This window comes from Mustela lutreola, chromosome X (assembly GCF_030435805.1).
Source record: "Mustela lutreola isolate mMusLut2 chromosome X, mMusLut2.pri, whole genome shotgun sequence".
Lineage (NCBI taxonomy): Eukaryota > Metazoa > Chordata > Mammalia > Carnivora > Mustelidae > Mustela > Mustela lutreola.
In genome coordinates, this window is record NC_081308.1 from 7564563 (window position 1) to 7577462 (window position 12900).

General features: G+C 46.0%; 1 protein-coding gene across 5 annotated transcripts in view; it reads right to left on the reverse strand.

The window, feature by feature from the left end:
- ARHGAP6 (Rho GTPase activating protein 6) overlaps positions 1–12900 on the reverse strand; it is a 479046-nt gene that overhangs the window by 32111 nt on the left and 434035 nt on the right. For all 5 annotated transcript variants that reach the window (XM_059157791.1, XM_059157790.1, XM_059157789.1 and 2 more), the window contains exons 6-8: positions 9167–9222; positions 6440–6590; positions 5252–5400 (exon numbers count right to left, since the gene is read on the reverse strand). In XM_059157791.1, coding sequence (XP_059013774.1) covers positions 5252–5400; positions 6440–6590; positions 9167–9222 — 356 coding nt within the window. The remainder of the gene's footprint in view (positions 1–5251; positions 5401–6439; positions 6591–9166; positions 9223–12900) is intronic.

Here is a 12900-nt window from a genome sequence, read left to right on the forward strand (position 1 = left end):
CTGATTCACAGCCACAAGAAAGACTCCTGGTCCCACCCTTGTCCTGGGGAGCCCTGAGCTGGAGCTGGTGGCAGCCCAGGCCTGCGATCCTGGCATGGCACATGGCAGGTGCTATTTTTAGAAGGTGAGCCTGTTTTTCAGGCCTCCTGCCAAGTGAAATGCTTTCACATGTAAACACTGGGCATTTTCACGGAAATACTCTTTATCCGTAGGACTGTTTGATTATTTTTCTTCTGCATTTTACTTCATGGATATAAAAGTTGCCATTTTTTCATTTGCTTTTTCCTTTCTCTTCCTGGAAATTTACGGCTGAGGATAAAATCAACTATGTGTCATGTTCAAATTCATCCCTTTGGAACTTAGGCTTTTGGAGCACTTCCCTCTGCCCCCTTAAAGTCGTATCAGGGTTTTCCTAGTTTTTTTCAACATTAACAAATAGGAGATTTTGTTTTCTTTTAAAAGAATGTTTAGCACAAGGACAGTCCAAAACTCTGTTTCCGTTCCCTCCTTCCCCTGTTGCTATTCTGGGAACGCAATCCAATCCGTCCGTCCGTAGAACGGCAGGGAGATTGCAGCTGGAGACCATGCTGTTGTGGCTTGTTAATGCTTTCTTTGCTGGGTTGTGATTTGTTTTTGTTTTACTGTGCGTGAGACTGGAAAGGGGACTCGCTCGAAGACAGCCTCCAGCCTTGCAGCCCGTGGTCCAGCTTCTACCTCTACGGGGGTCTAGGTTACAACACGTGCCCTTGGCGGCAGCTCATGAGCTAATTATGAGCCAGCCAATTAAACCACCGATTTTATCTTCACTAAATAAGCATCCCAGAGCCTTTCTAAACCTAACAGGAATCGCTCGCATTGATGATCAGTCTGGCGTGCACGGTCACCGGACTAGGAACTTTCCATAGGCTGTTTCAGTTCTTTTGTGCTATAAGCTGGGGAAGCAGCTGGACTGTTGTCCTTTTTTTTACACCCAGGGAAGTGATGCCCGGAGCCCGGGGCGGGGGGGGGGGGGGGTGTGTGTGTGGAGGAGCCAGCCCCAATCTTCCCCAAGAGCCGGCACCTCCCCCTGGTCACAGCATGGGGCAATGGGAAAACTAAACTTTAAAGCAAGGGCTGGGATTGGGGTGGGGAGGGCGAGACACTGGTCCTGCTCCAGTTCCAAAGCCAACCTCCCACTTCCTGAAGGTCTACACCTCCTCAGAGATCAGTCATCCTGGTTTTATGCCGGTGGCTCTTAAGGTCTTTTCTGCCTCGCAGACTTTGTGAAGAACTGAAGGCCGGCTATGGACTCTCCCACCAAAAACGAGCATATCCACACCACACTTTCTGCAGTACCAGAGCAATCTCAGACAACCTGAAAATCCACTAGGGTTTTTTTTTTCCAGGCTCAAGAGGTTTCAGTGATGTTCCTGCAGTATTCTTTCTTAAAGAAAGGAAATCGTTATTCCCTTTGGGAATTTCTCTTTTCCCCAAGGAGCAAAGCAAATAAAACGGAATCAGACAAAGTGAGCATAGATAGTGAAATGTCATTATCATTTCCCCCCCAATTTCCCAGCCAACAAATGTTCTCACGCCCTTCTTGTCAAAATCCTTAAGATCCTATTAGTTAATGATGCAGGACACTGTAAGTGCCAATTAGAAAGGAAATATTCTGCTCATCTCACAGAGGAGGAAGCTGAGACCATGCCCCGGCCCAACTCCCTTCTCTTCCCTCTTCCTCTAGGTCATAGAAACCAGGTTGGGCAGCGCGGCGCTGGTGGCGTATGGGAGCCTCCAAGCTCCTCGATGCTCTCTGACCGCAGCTCTCCACGTTGCAAGCCACAATCACTACCCAGCAGAGACAGAACCTGTCTAAGACCGAGAACCGAACGGGCGAGAGGAAAAGCTGAAGGCAGCTCTGTTTCTGGACCATATTTGACGGCTGGAGCCCCGCCTCGCCGCAGTGCGCCCATCCCGTGGCCTCCACGTGCTTGTGCCAAGCCACCACCAACAAAATATTCACAAACAACCGCCAGTCCTCCCCCTCCACTCTGAGCCCCGACCAGAGGGGCTTCCGGCTCACCCCCATCCCCGCGCAGGGCTTACGTGGTCCGTTCACTCGAGCCCCTTGAGACGTCTCCTCCAGGAAGCCACTCCTAACTTTCCTGGACCGTGTTCACTGCCTTTCTCCCGAGACTCTGGGCTGACTGTGCACTGCCTCCCCTAATTCCACACTTGCCTCGTGTCCTCACCTCCTCCACCTCCTAGGGGCCGCAGCATCCCAGGAGCAGCAACTGGACAATTTTGGAACAACACTCAGATCGGGGCCCAGGATGTCCGTGATTCGAACACCAAGGCCACTGTTCCATGGAGACACTGACAACGCGAACTGCTGTTTTCCACATCGCCAGTCACACAGAGGCTTCCCAACACTCTCCCCACCTCTACCAAGCTACAGCATGGGTCATACAGCCTTAGCAGAATCCTTCCCAACGTGCAGGGCTTAAAGGAATGCGGCACCTACGCCCTTACAAAGGCATTCGGTAGTCCGTGAACACAGCCCGATTCCTCTCATATGTCCTCGGGACCTTCCCACTCCAGAGCCTCTACTCCAACCGAGATGGCCGCGTGGGCTGCCTGTTCGCCTGGGACATCTCACCATTCCACAGAAGCAAACCGCTCCTCCTCTTTCCCCAGCTGCTTGAACATTTGGTTGCTAGTGCTTCATTTTGACTCAAGGTTCAGCTTTGCTGTTCCCGGGACACCATCACATTAGAGTAACGCAGTCTTCCCAACTGTGCCGTGCCGGGTGGAGACTCTGTATCCCCAAACTTCAGGTAAGGAAACTCAGGTTTAGGGAGGTTAATAGATTTCTCCAAGAACACCTGGTCAGTTAGTGATAAAGCTACCCAGAGCTCTCAACCAGGGGTGACTCTGCCCCCTCCCCACCCCTCACAGGGTACTCGGCAATTAGAGATGCTTTTGGTTGTCACAACGGGGGCACGGTAGGGAGCCGCTACCGACGTCAAGCATTTAGGATAAAGGCCCAGGACGCTGCTAAAATATCCCAGAATGCACAGGACAGCCCTACAAGTACTTGGTCCCAAATATCAATCATACGGAGGGTAGAAAACCCCCAGCTAGACCCATGGGTTTTTTTCCCCCAATTCCTAGTCTAGATTCCTGTCTTCTTAGTAAGCTAGACCAGTTTGGGTTTGAGCCACAGCTGCGACTTTACTGGTCACTGGATGGCTCCGACCACTATCCCATACGAGAAGGTCGTGGGAATGAAAATGACGGGCCCTCCCTCTCCTGCCATCTTCGAGGGTCCTGTCATGCTTGCTCTGCAAATCTATCGTGTCTATGGGGTCCAGGGTGCCTCCCGCAGAGTTGTGCCCCTATGGGATCCTGGTGGAGTTACTTAACCCCCTAGGCCTCGCTTTCCACCTCTGAAATGCGGAGGCAGTGACCGCGGCCTTGTGCAGTGGAGGACTGACTGTATCGTGATAAAGCCTCGGGCACGCAGCTGGCATGAGGTCGGAGAGAGGGCGATGACAGCTACAGTGCCAACAGGCCAAGGGTTGTCGGTCCCCAGCCCGGAATCTCTTCTTCCTTTGGGCCTAGGTGATGGGGTTTCGTTCAGCATTTGGACTGAGAGAGTGTCTGCAAAGGATTCTAAAAAAGCAAGAGTTGCTTTGATCGGACTTCTTGCTTTCATCGATGCCTTCTTCTTCGTCACCTAAGACCCGACTGTCAGCTCCCACGCTACTGCAGGAGCATCAGAGAAGGGGTTGGCGCGCCTAGGAACGCAGACAGGGCCCTGCCTCCACCCAGTGATTTGGCAGGTGATTTCACCGCTTGCGTTGCATCCGCAGCTGATAAGGGATGACACCCAGGCGGGGAGTCCAACTAGCACTTAACAATTATGAGAATTACAGTATATCCCAGGGAGAGCTGTGTCTGCTAAAATAAGGTGTCGGTACCATATTACGAAGCCTGAAGCCAGCAGAGGGTTCACTAATTATAACTACGATAGAGAGACATGGCTAAGTCAGGAAAGTTCCATTCTTGCACCAACAGCGAGGATGACCTCAAGAAATGCAGAACTGCCTTTTCTGGATTAAAGTGGAAAAAAAAAATAGGACCAGGATTTTTAGGAAAGAAACGTGATAAATATAGAACCGAATCCACCATAGGGCTGAGTTCTGCTTAACAATGATTGAAAAGAAAAGGTTCTGTGGTGGAATAAGGCCTTTGGCATCTTCGTGTTTGATTTGTAATGAGTGTTACTAGCATAGGAAAGGGTCTGAGATCACCGGGGCAGTCCAAGGTCAAGGAGAAGTATGACTGGATGGTACCAAAAAGGGAAACAGATCTCTTGTTACGGTGAAGACTGAATAGGCTGCTTGTTAACTGGTCACCTAAAATTGAAGTCAGCATCTCCTTTGTCCGAGGGTGAAACCAAAACCACCTTGAAGCATATGGCTGCATATGAACCAAAGAGAACCGGACCCCAGGACCTCAGATGCGCAGGGGGTGGAGCCACCCTAGGGCCCTAGTGGGGACTAGGTTCAACAAGAATATCCCAGGAGGGCCCACGGGACTGTGCAGAATCTGTTCAGAGGCTGACATGCTGTGGCATCGAGATGCATGGCGATGGTAGATCAGGCCTTCTAGATCCTTCTACTTCCTTCTCCACCAGGTTTGGAAGCAGGACTGACTCTCCATGGCTTTAAGCCAGTCGATTTGAGGGGAAGGGTTTAAGGAGAGAAAGAACCTCTTAAAAGGAGGATAGCACACCTTTAGCCATAGGGCAGATGGGAGCTTGAGGGACAATCTGGAAGAATCACAAGGTGACAACGTAGTGGGGGCCCAAGTTAAGGAAGCAGATCAAATTAATGACAATGACAGCAATCTCCCCCTGCCCCCGTTACTCCATTTTTTCACAGCTGTAAACACCTCCATAGCCCATCGCTTGTCTTCTTCACACAAATGGAAATTCAAGGTCTTGCATAAAGCATCATCAGGGAAAATGGCAGCCTCGTTTAGAAGCATTCTGGAAACACAGGACGTCAGTGGCCTATGTGATCCTAGGAACCGTCCCTCCTGAAAAAGGCCTGCACTGGTTCTCCTTCTACATCAACAGCAGGGTCAGGAAAGGGCAGGTGCCATTTCCTCCAGGGGAAGCAGATCATCAAATTGATGGCCCACTCTTCTGCAACTGGAAAAGGGAAGAGTCACAGCATTGAGGGCCGCTGGGGGCGCGTCCTACCTCTTGCCCATCTTTGCTGACGTTGTCATTGGCATGCCTGGCCACCATGGAGAGGAACTGGAGGAGGCGGTGCAGGGTGTCACAGTTGCAGGGAGGTAGAAGATAGACGAGGAGCTGCAAGGTGCCCAGCTGTTCCTCGGGCTCCAACACTAAGCAAGGCAAAGGGAGGCATTCTGAGTAAGTTAAAGGGGGAATTCCCACTCTTCAGGTCCCGAGAAGAGGCCCCTCTCAACCCCTTTCGGAAAGGGATGAGCCAGGCCAGTCACGTTCCACCGCACCCATCCTCCCGCTGGCCTCGCCATTTAGCACAAGGTCCTATGAAGGGCGTAAAGATCAGGGAGACCTGGGGGATGCACCAGGCGCAGCGAGCATTATCACCCCGGGGAAGAACGGTAGCTTCAAGTCCCCTCCTTTCCTCTCTCTCCCTTCCCTGCCGTTCTCATCATTTACTGTGTAGACTGCGATCTTCCATTTTCAGGAAATATTTGCTAACAGTGCCTGGGAGTTGGTGAACATTCTAAAAGCTGAGTTTATAGCAGATCTGAGGCCCTTTTCTGTTGAGGAATCCACAAGGAATTGACTTTTTGTTGGCAGTAGCCAAAGCCAGGGCACAATGGCAGTCTTCACGCTCTTCCGTGATCCTGTTTTAATTGTGGCATCGGAGGAAGAAAAATACGGAGGCTGTCCCAGTTCTGGCCTGTTTCTCCCCGCCCCTCCTCCTTTGCTCCTCCATGCGATCTGGGTCGATAGCCCTCAAGCAGCCATACTGAAAGCCCTGCCCCTGGGCTATGCCACTCTGCTTTCCCCTGGAATGCTGCCTGCTCCCTTTCCTCACTCTGGGTTTCTATGGCTCCCTCCTTCCTCATACCAGAAACGCAAACTCACTTTTAAGGCACAGACTCACTGTGAGCTCTTGCTGTTCCTGCAAAGCATCAGTTTATAGCACTTTCTACTGGGCTGGGGTCATCTGAAAGCATCCCAAATTCCTCTTTGTTTTATGGTAACTTTCTTCTTGCTAATGCTCCCCAGGGTAAATCTCAGAAAATTCCCCAAATAGGCCACTCATTAGAGACCAATAAATAAGAAGCAAAAAAAGTCATTGGGAAACACATGTACAAGGTCCAATGAGTGAGTCGGTCATCCCAGTAAATCCCTAGACATGTTCCTGCAAATGGCCGCGTTACGCACAGAGAGTATTGATGAAGGCTGTGTACAGCTCCCTGGTGAGAAGGGGGTCCGGCATGTCCCTCAGGAACTCCTTCAGCAAGGCAGCCACATCGTGAACGCTGTGCTCTTCCTCCAGAGAGACATCAACCCCACGGTCGAATTCCTCACGTAACTGGAAAAATAATGGTTCACGACATATCTCACCATATATCACATATATCCCACGACACCTATCTCAGTGTTCAGAGCCCAGCAAACGAAGTGCGGGGACATGCAGTATCTGGTCTTAAGTTCACACAGACACCAGAAAGGAGAAGAAAATAGCGTGTTGCCTTGATCTACAGAGTCTAACCATGAATGTATTTTCACACGCATATATATATGCATCATTATGCATTATTAAATAAATGCATTATTAAATGAATGTATCTGTAGGTTTACTGTTAATGATGCAAGCAGAAGGGCTGGAGAATGACATCCAGATGGTTGGGAGGAAAGAGCTGAGGGGGTTAGGTCAAGGGTGAATGTGGGAGGGAGGAATTCATCTATCACACAGCAGTTCTGCATGTCAGCGATCCTACCAGGTTGGAATTTTGACATTTTACAGAAATACTCAACAAGAAAGCAAGATTTTTTGCTGCGCATGATGAAACTAAAAACCCTGATAAGCCATTTGTGACTAAGCCTCAAAAGATGACAATTACTAAATAAAAGCTGCCTTAGATTAGTCAAAGGAGCCTTATTAACAATTCCCAAAGGGAGTCCCTGCCTTATTCGTTATCCTGGGTTCATTAGCGTTTATGACAACATGAAAGCACAATAGCAAGAGGAAGGGAGTCATAACTCTGCAGCCAACTTCTATGGCCGGCAGCTCAACTTCTCCTATGTATTGTTTTCTGCTGTAGAAACAATTCCGCGAGTTCCTCAATCTCCTCTATGCAATACGCTTCTCTAAGAGTTCACTGGTTCACTTACTCATTCATTCATTCACTGGATTTCCTGTGCACCGGGCAGAGGTCTAGGCTCTCCAAGTATGCTAGGGAACAAAGAGGCAATGTCCCTATCCCCTCCCCAGCTCTCAGGCTGCTGGAGAGACTGATGAGCAACTGGTAATCCCACAGATGATTAATTTGCTGTTAATATTGTTATTCCGAACAACTGTTCTGACTTAAGAAGTGTAGGGTTCTAAGAAGTGATGTTCAAGAGTAAAATGGTGGGTTAGGGGATATGTCACCCTGGGAATCGAAGTCCCCATAACCACAAATTATATTCTGATTGGATAATCCTTAAATAAATCTCTATGCAAAGGTTTTCCCTTTGGTGGGTCCCGATGTAAGTGAGGAATAGCTTCTGAGACTAGCCGCCTCTCCGCCTGGTGAGAATGCCATTCCCGTCGCGAGCTGCCCACTGATGCCCGGCAACTCAACAGCAGTGTGCAGCAGGCAGCCAGAACGGGAGTCTCCCCCTTGGCACCACTCCTTCCTGTGATCCCTCAAACCCGCCAGGTTCCCTCCCTGGCGCACGCACATGCAGAAAGAATGAACCATGGGAAGAGGCTTCATCTAAATTGTGGGATCTTGAGTTTAACCCTGAGCTTGAACGGAACCTGGGGCAAACTGTTTGATCTTGAATTAAGTTTCTTAATTTTTCTAAGCCTCGAAAGAAGCGGGCGAAGGGGCCCCTCTCACAGCCGGTGGCTGGAGTCAGTAAGATAATGTTTTGAAAATATTCTGCTGCTCTGCCCAGGCGAGAAGGCCCCAGAATGTTATCATTCTACCTTCCTTCTTGCAAGCCCTGTGGCAAAGTGTTGTATGTTCTGTAGTCCCTTGTGTGGCTATTACAAATAAAGGCACCCACCAAATAAACAGAAAAAGGACTCCTTTTTGGAAGCCCCTTTTCTCTTGATAAAAAAGAAGTATCAGGGGGTGTTGATTTCAGTTAGTTTCAACACTATGAACAATTATTCCTTCAGCTTTATCAGCTAAAAATTATTTTCATTTGGCTTCACTTTTGAGTTGCTGTGTTCCTTACTGCTTACTGGTCTGTTGGGACCAATGGAGGAAACGTCACGTTTTAATTTTCTTTTAGCCAACAAATGAATTCTTTTTTCAAAGGGCGGTTTGCCTTTTGTGAAGCCCTCATGAGTACAATTACCTGCCCGCTCACAGGAACCTATTCCTGAAGGTCTAGCATCAAACTTCTGTCGCGGGAATGTTGTACGATGCTGAAGGAGCAAGGGGCACGGTCCCCGCGTGTACAGTGAGTTGGGGGTGGGAGGAACCAGTGGTTCCACGGAAATGAAAGAAGAATGATTTCTTTTTGAGAAAGTAAAACTATAAATACAGCATCTAATATGAAGGCAATGTCAAGGGCATCATTTCATTACGTTTTAGTAAAAACAAGTGCCAGACAATTGTCGTCTGTTTATTATCCTTTCCAAATTAGGTGCTCTCTGAATCTCCTGCTTTTACAGTTTCAATAAGATGTTTATAAATAATCTTTGTTTGGCCGGACACACCATGAACACATCCAAACGTTTTGATTTCAAAGGTCTGATCCTAACTCCATCACAACCTTGCTGAGCTTCTGAGGCGTTGCCTTTTACCTCTTGGGAGTCGATTATCCTGTAATTGGTGGGAGGATTCAGAAGAGCTGCTCTGAGATGCATTTGCAGAAGCTGGAGCTTCGTGCAAGGTAATTCAATTGAAAGTCAAGAAACGTACAAGACAGTCTTCGCTTTTCACTTACCTGTCTCACTCTCTTTTTTGAGCTTCCAACTCGGAATATCCCCACCGTCTGGAGGCCTGCAAAGAAGAAAACAAAGTCAACAGTCCCGTTTTGTGGCTTGAAATTGGAGGAAAGCACTGTGGACATAGAATAGAATGCCAGCAACACACGGAACAGCAACGTCACGATGGCGTGCACGAATGCTTGCTTAGTTACTCCCCAGTAGCCTCTGCAGGTACCTGAAGCGTAGCCCTCTAAACACCAGGGACCCATCATGTTAAATGTTTTTGATGAAAAACTTTCCCTGTGATACTATGTATTTCCATATCATCCCCATATGAAAAATACAATTTTCTTCATCATTCAGATTCATCATTACTTAAACACGCATTTTATATGAAGTCTTAGTTCTTTATCAATGTTAAAAATAGACATTTATTGTTTCACTGGTTAGAATTAAAACAAGTACATATTAAAATCTATAAAATACAGAAAAATGTAAAAGATTATGTTTTTAAAAATACCTGATGCAGAAATAACCACTCTTAATATTCTCTTTTATTTCTATCCAGTCTTTTCTCCATGTATGTCTGTGTGTGTGTATTTTTGCTTTTTACATAGTTGAGCCAGAGTTTTCTCTGATTCAGGTTTGATTCTGGGGCAGGGGGAGGGGGCAGCAGAACACTTCCTAAGAAGTATGATGTACTTCCTTCCTTCGACGGGGCACGGAATGTCTGAGTGGCTCTCCTTTTCCTGCACAAGCCATTAATCATCATCACTGATGGTCATCGCCTACATTTATTTTTTCACTGGTGGCTCATTTTCTCTTCATTTGGGATAATCAATTATGAGGGTTATGCTGGTTTGGAGCCGCCCATGCTGGTATGGACATTCTGTAGCCACGTGGAGAGAGCTGGCCCGCGAGGGAAGACAGTGGACAGACTCATGCTCTCCTACCATCGTTTGAATCCTGGCTCCAGCTGTGTCTCAATCTCGATATAATACTGAAACTTCCAGTTTGTAAATAGGATCTTTGGGAGGGGGGGGGTGCTTTCCTTAATCTAATTTTATATGGGTTCCTCTCTCTTGCCACTGAAAGAGTTCGGAGTAGTACAACATATCATTAAATTGGAAAGAATTACAATCTTTATAACATTATTTCTTTCAATCCAGAACCAAAGTCAACATCTTAATTTGTTTAAATCATGTTTTAGATTTCTTGGTAGAACTTTACAGTTTTCTTTATAGAAGTTCCTTGCTGCTTCTTATAGATACTCTGGGTATGTTTTTGATATTAATATGAATGAATTATTTTACAGTTAGAGTATATAACTGATTACTGCTCTTACATAGGAAATAGATATCTTTTTGTATATTTATTTTATGGTCTTGCCACTTTATGTATTAAGTATAATCCCTTTTTGGCTGGATTTCCAGGGCTTTTTAGTTAGAAAAGATTAGTATCTATAATTACAAACTCATTTATAAATATAATTATAAATCCATAAACCCTGTTTACCAGTTCTATAGCTTACAAATGGTATCCTGAACTTCCGGAATAATTTGAGAGGCTAATTCTTGCTGATTTGTGGAATCACTTGTTGGTGACTGCCCTCGGGTAGGATTTTGCTCTACATCTGTTTTCTTTTCTTTTTTTTTCTCTTAAGATTCTATTTATTTATTTGACAGAGAAAGAGATCACAAGTAGGGGTAGAGGCAGGTAGAGAGAGAAGGGGAAGCAGGCTTCCTGCTGAGCAGAGAGCCCGATGCGGGGCTCAATCCCAGGACCCTGAGATCATGACCTGAGCAGAAGGCAGAGGCTTAACCCACTGGGCTACCCAGGCGCCCCTGCATCTATTTTCAAAAGACTTCCATACCTTCCTTGTTGCTGCTCTCAGTCTGTCTTCCTCACAAGTGAGGCCAACCCCTAGCCTAATCTATTGCTTCTACCTCGATGGGAGCTTGTGAACAGGATAATCGAGCTATTTCGAGTCACTCCAGAATTATACTTTTTACCTGCAAAGGGAACACAGTGAGTATCCGTCTGAAGAGTTATGCAAGGATTCAATTAATTAATGCATATAGAGTTCTTCGAATCATATTTGGCATCTATTATAGAGAGAGAAACAGACCCTGACTGAACAGAATGAGCCTCCTTTGCACAAGAGAGAAAACTTTAATAGCAGGTGTTAGCAATTTTAATTTTGGCTGCATTTTTTTCTTAGTTTTTTGATGGTTTCCGGAGAGTTGAATTTTCTACAGAAGTGAAATAGCATAAGAGCATTTTCTACATAGGCAGGACTGTTCATTCGGCTAAATCTCTCCAGCCTTCAGAAATGCCCATTTTGATGACATTATTATTTCCTCAATTAGATTACTTTTTCACTCAGCAAAAATGACTGTAATTGAAGAAATAACGAGTTAGTGATCAAGTGCTATAATTCCTATATATCTCAGTTGGTTAGAATCTCTTTCAAGTTTTTTGAAATATATCTTGTTTGCTTGTTTCTAGGGAGAGCAACTGACAGCCATCAGAAGGCCAAAGCCATTCTCTCCCACGAGCTATACGGTGATTTTCCTCAGAGAGGAGATACGGTCTAGGCATTTAGTAACCTTGACTTAAGACAGTCATTGATAAAGCAGGCGTACATCCAAAAAGGCATTGACCTGGCAAAGGTAACGTGACTTTGAGTGGCCTGTCCCAGAAATTGACATGATCATCTTTCTCTCCTTTTCAGCAGAAACTGGAATGGAAACATGACCCCGGAGCACCTGGGTCTCAAGCTTAGGGAATTCCAATAAAGCGGACAGGCAGAATAAGCAGGATGCCCCACCCTAAAATCAGCCCCAATCCCAGAAATGTAATAGGGCTTGAGCCTCCATTGTATTGTCTGGTTTTGTTGTTGGTGGTGGTGGTATTTGTTTGTTTGTTTGTTTTAATTTGTGCTTCTGGGAAATCAAGGATGCATAAGGAATTTTGAGCTAACCGTTCAGAAAGCATCTGGGTGAAGTATAGGTAGGGAAGGGTGTTATACACAGACACAGACAAGAGTCAAGATAACTGTCCAAGACCAGTTGTGGAGGGAATGAAAAAGTCTCTGACAAATGTTTATAAGGATACAGTGACTACGACTCTGTCTTACCCATTTCCCAAATGGGCAAATAAAGTCTTATGAGAGAATTGTTTTTGAGGCTTGCTTTTTTTTGCATTGGTTTCAAGTAACCAGGGAGAATATCCGTTTGCATTTGAATATGTCTTGTATTTTTCTGGAGCCAAACACCATGGAAACCAGGAGCAGAATCAGGTCCTTGACAGGATAATCTTTTTTCTTTTAGGCCCTACATTGCACGTTAACCATGCCAAAATGAGAAAGAACTGTCCAGTTTCTTACTAAGCTTCAAGGAAATGCTATTTTACAAATTATAATTCATGAAAATTCATTTTGAAAAAGAAAATAGAAAGACATACCAAGTTGTCTTTCACATAAAGAGTTATTCAGCCTGGCACTGGAGTTTTGCAGGACTGGAGCAGAATTTTCTCACTTAGGACTCTTCGAACTGCTTACAGTCCACTCTCTACATTCTTTATGGTGAAAAACTATAATCGTAAAAGCATGAATCTCTTTTTCTGCCTCACAGCGGAATTTAGGCTGAACTTACATATTTATGGTACTGAACACTTTTGTCATTAAGCTATTAAAAAAAATAATTCTGTGTAAGTAATATTTATGGAGCACCTACATTATATTAATCAT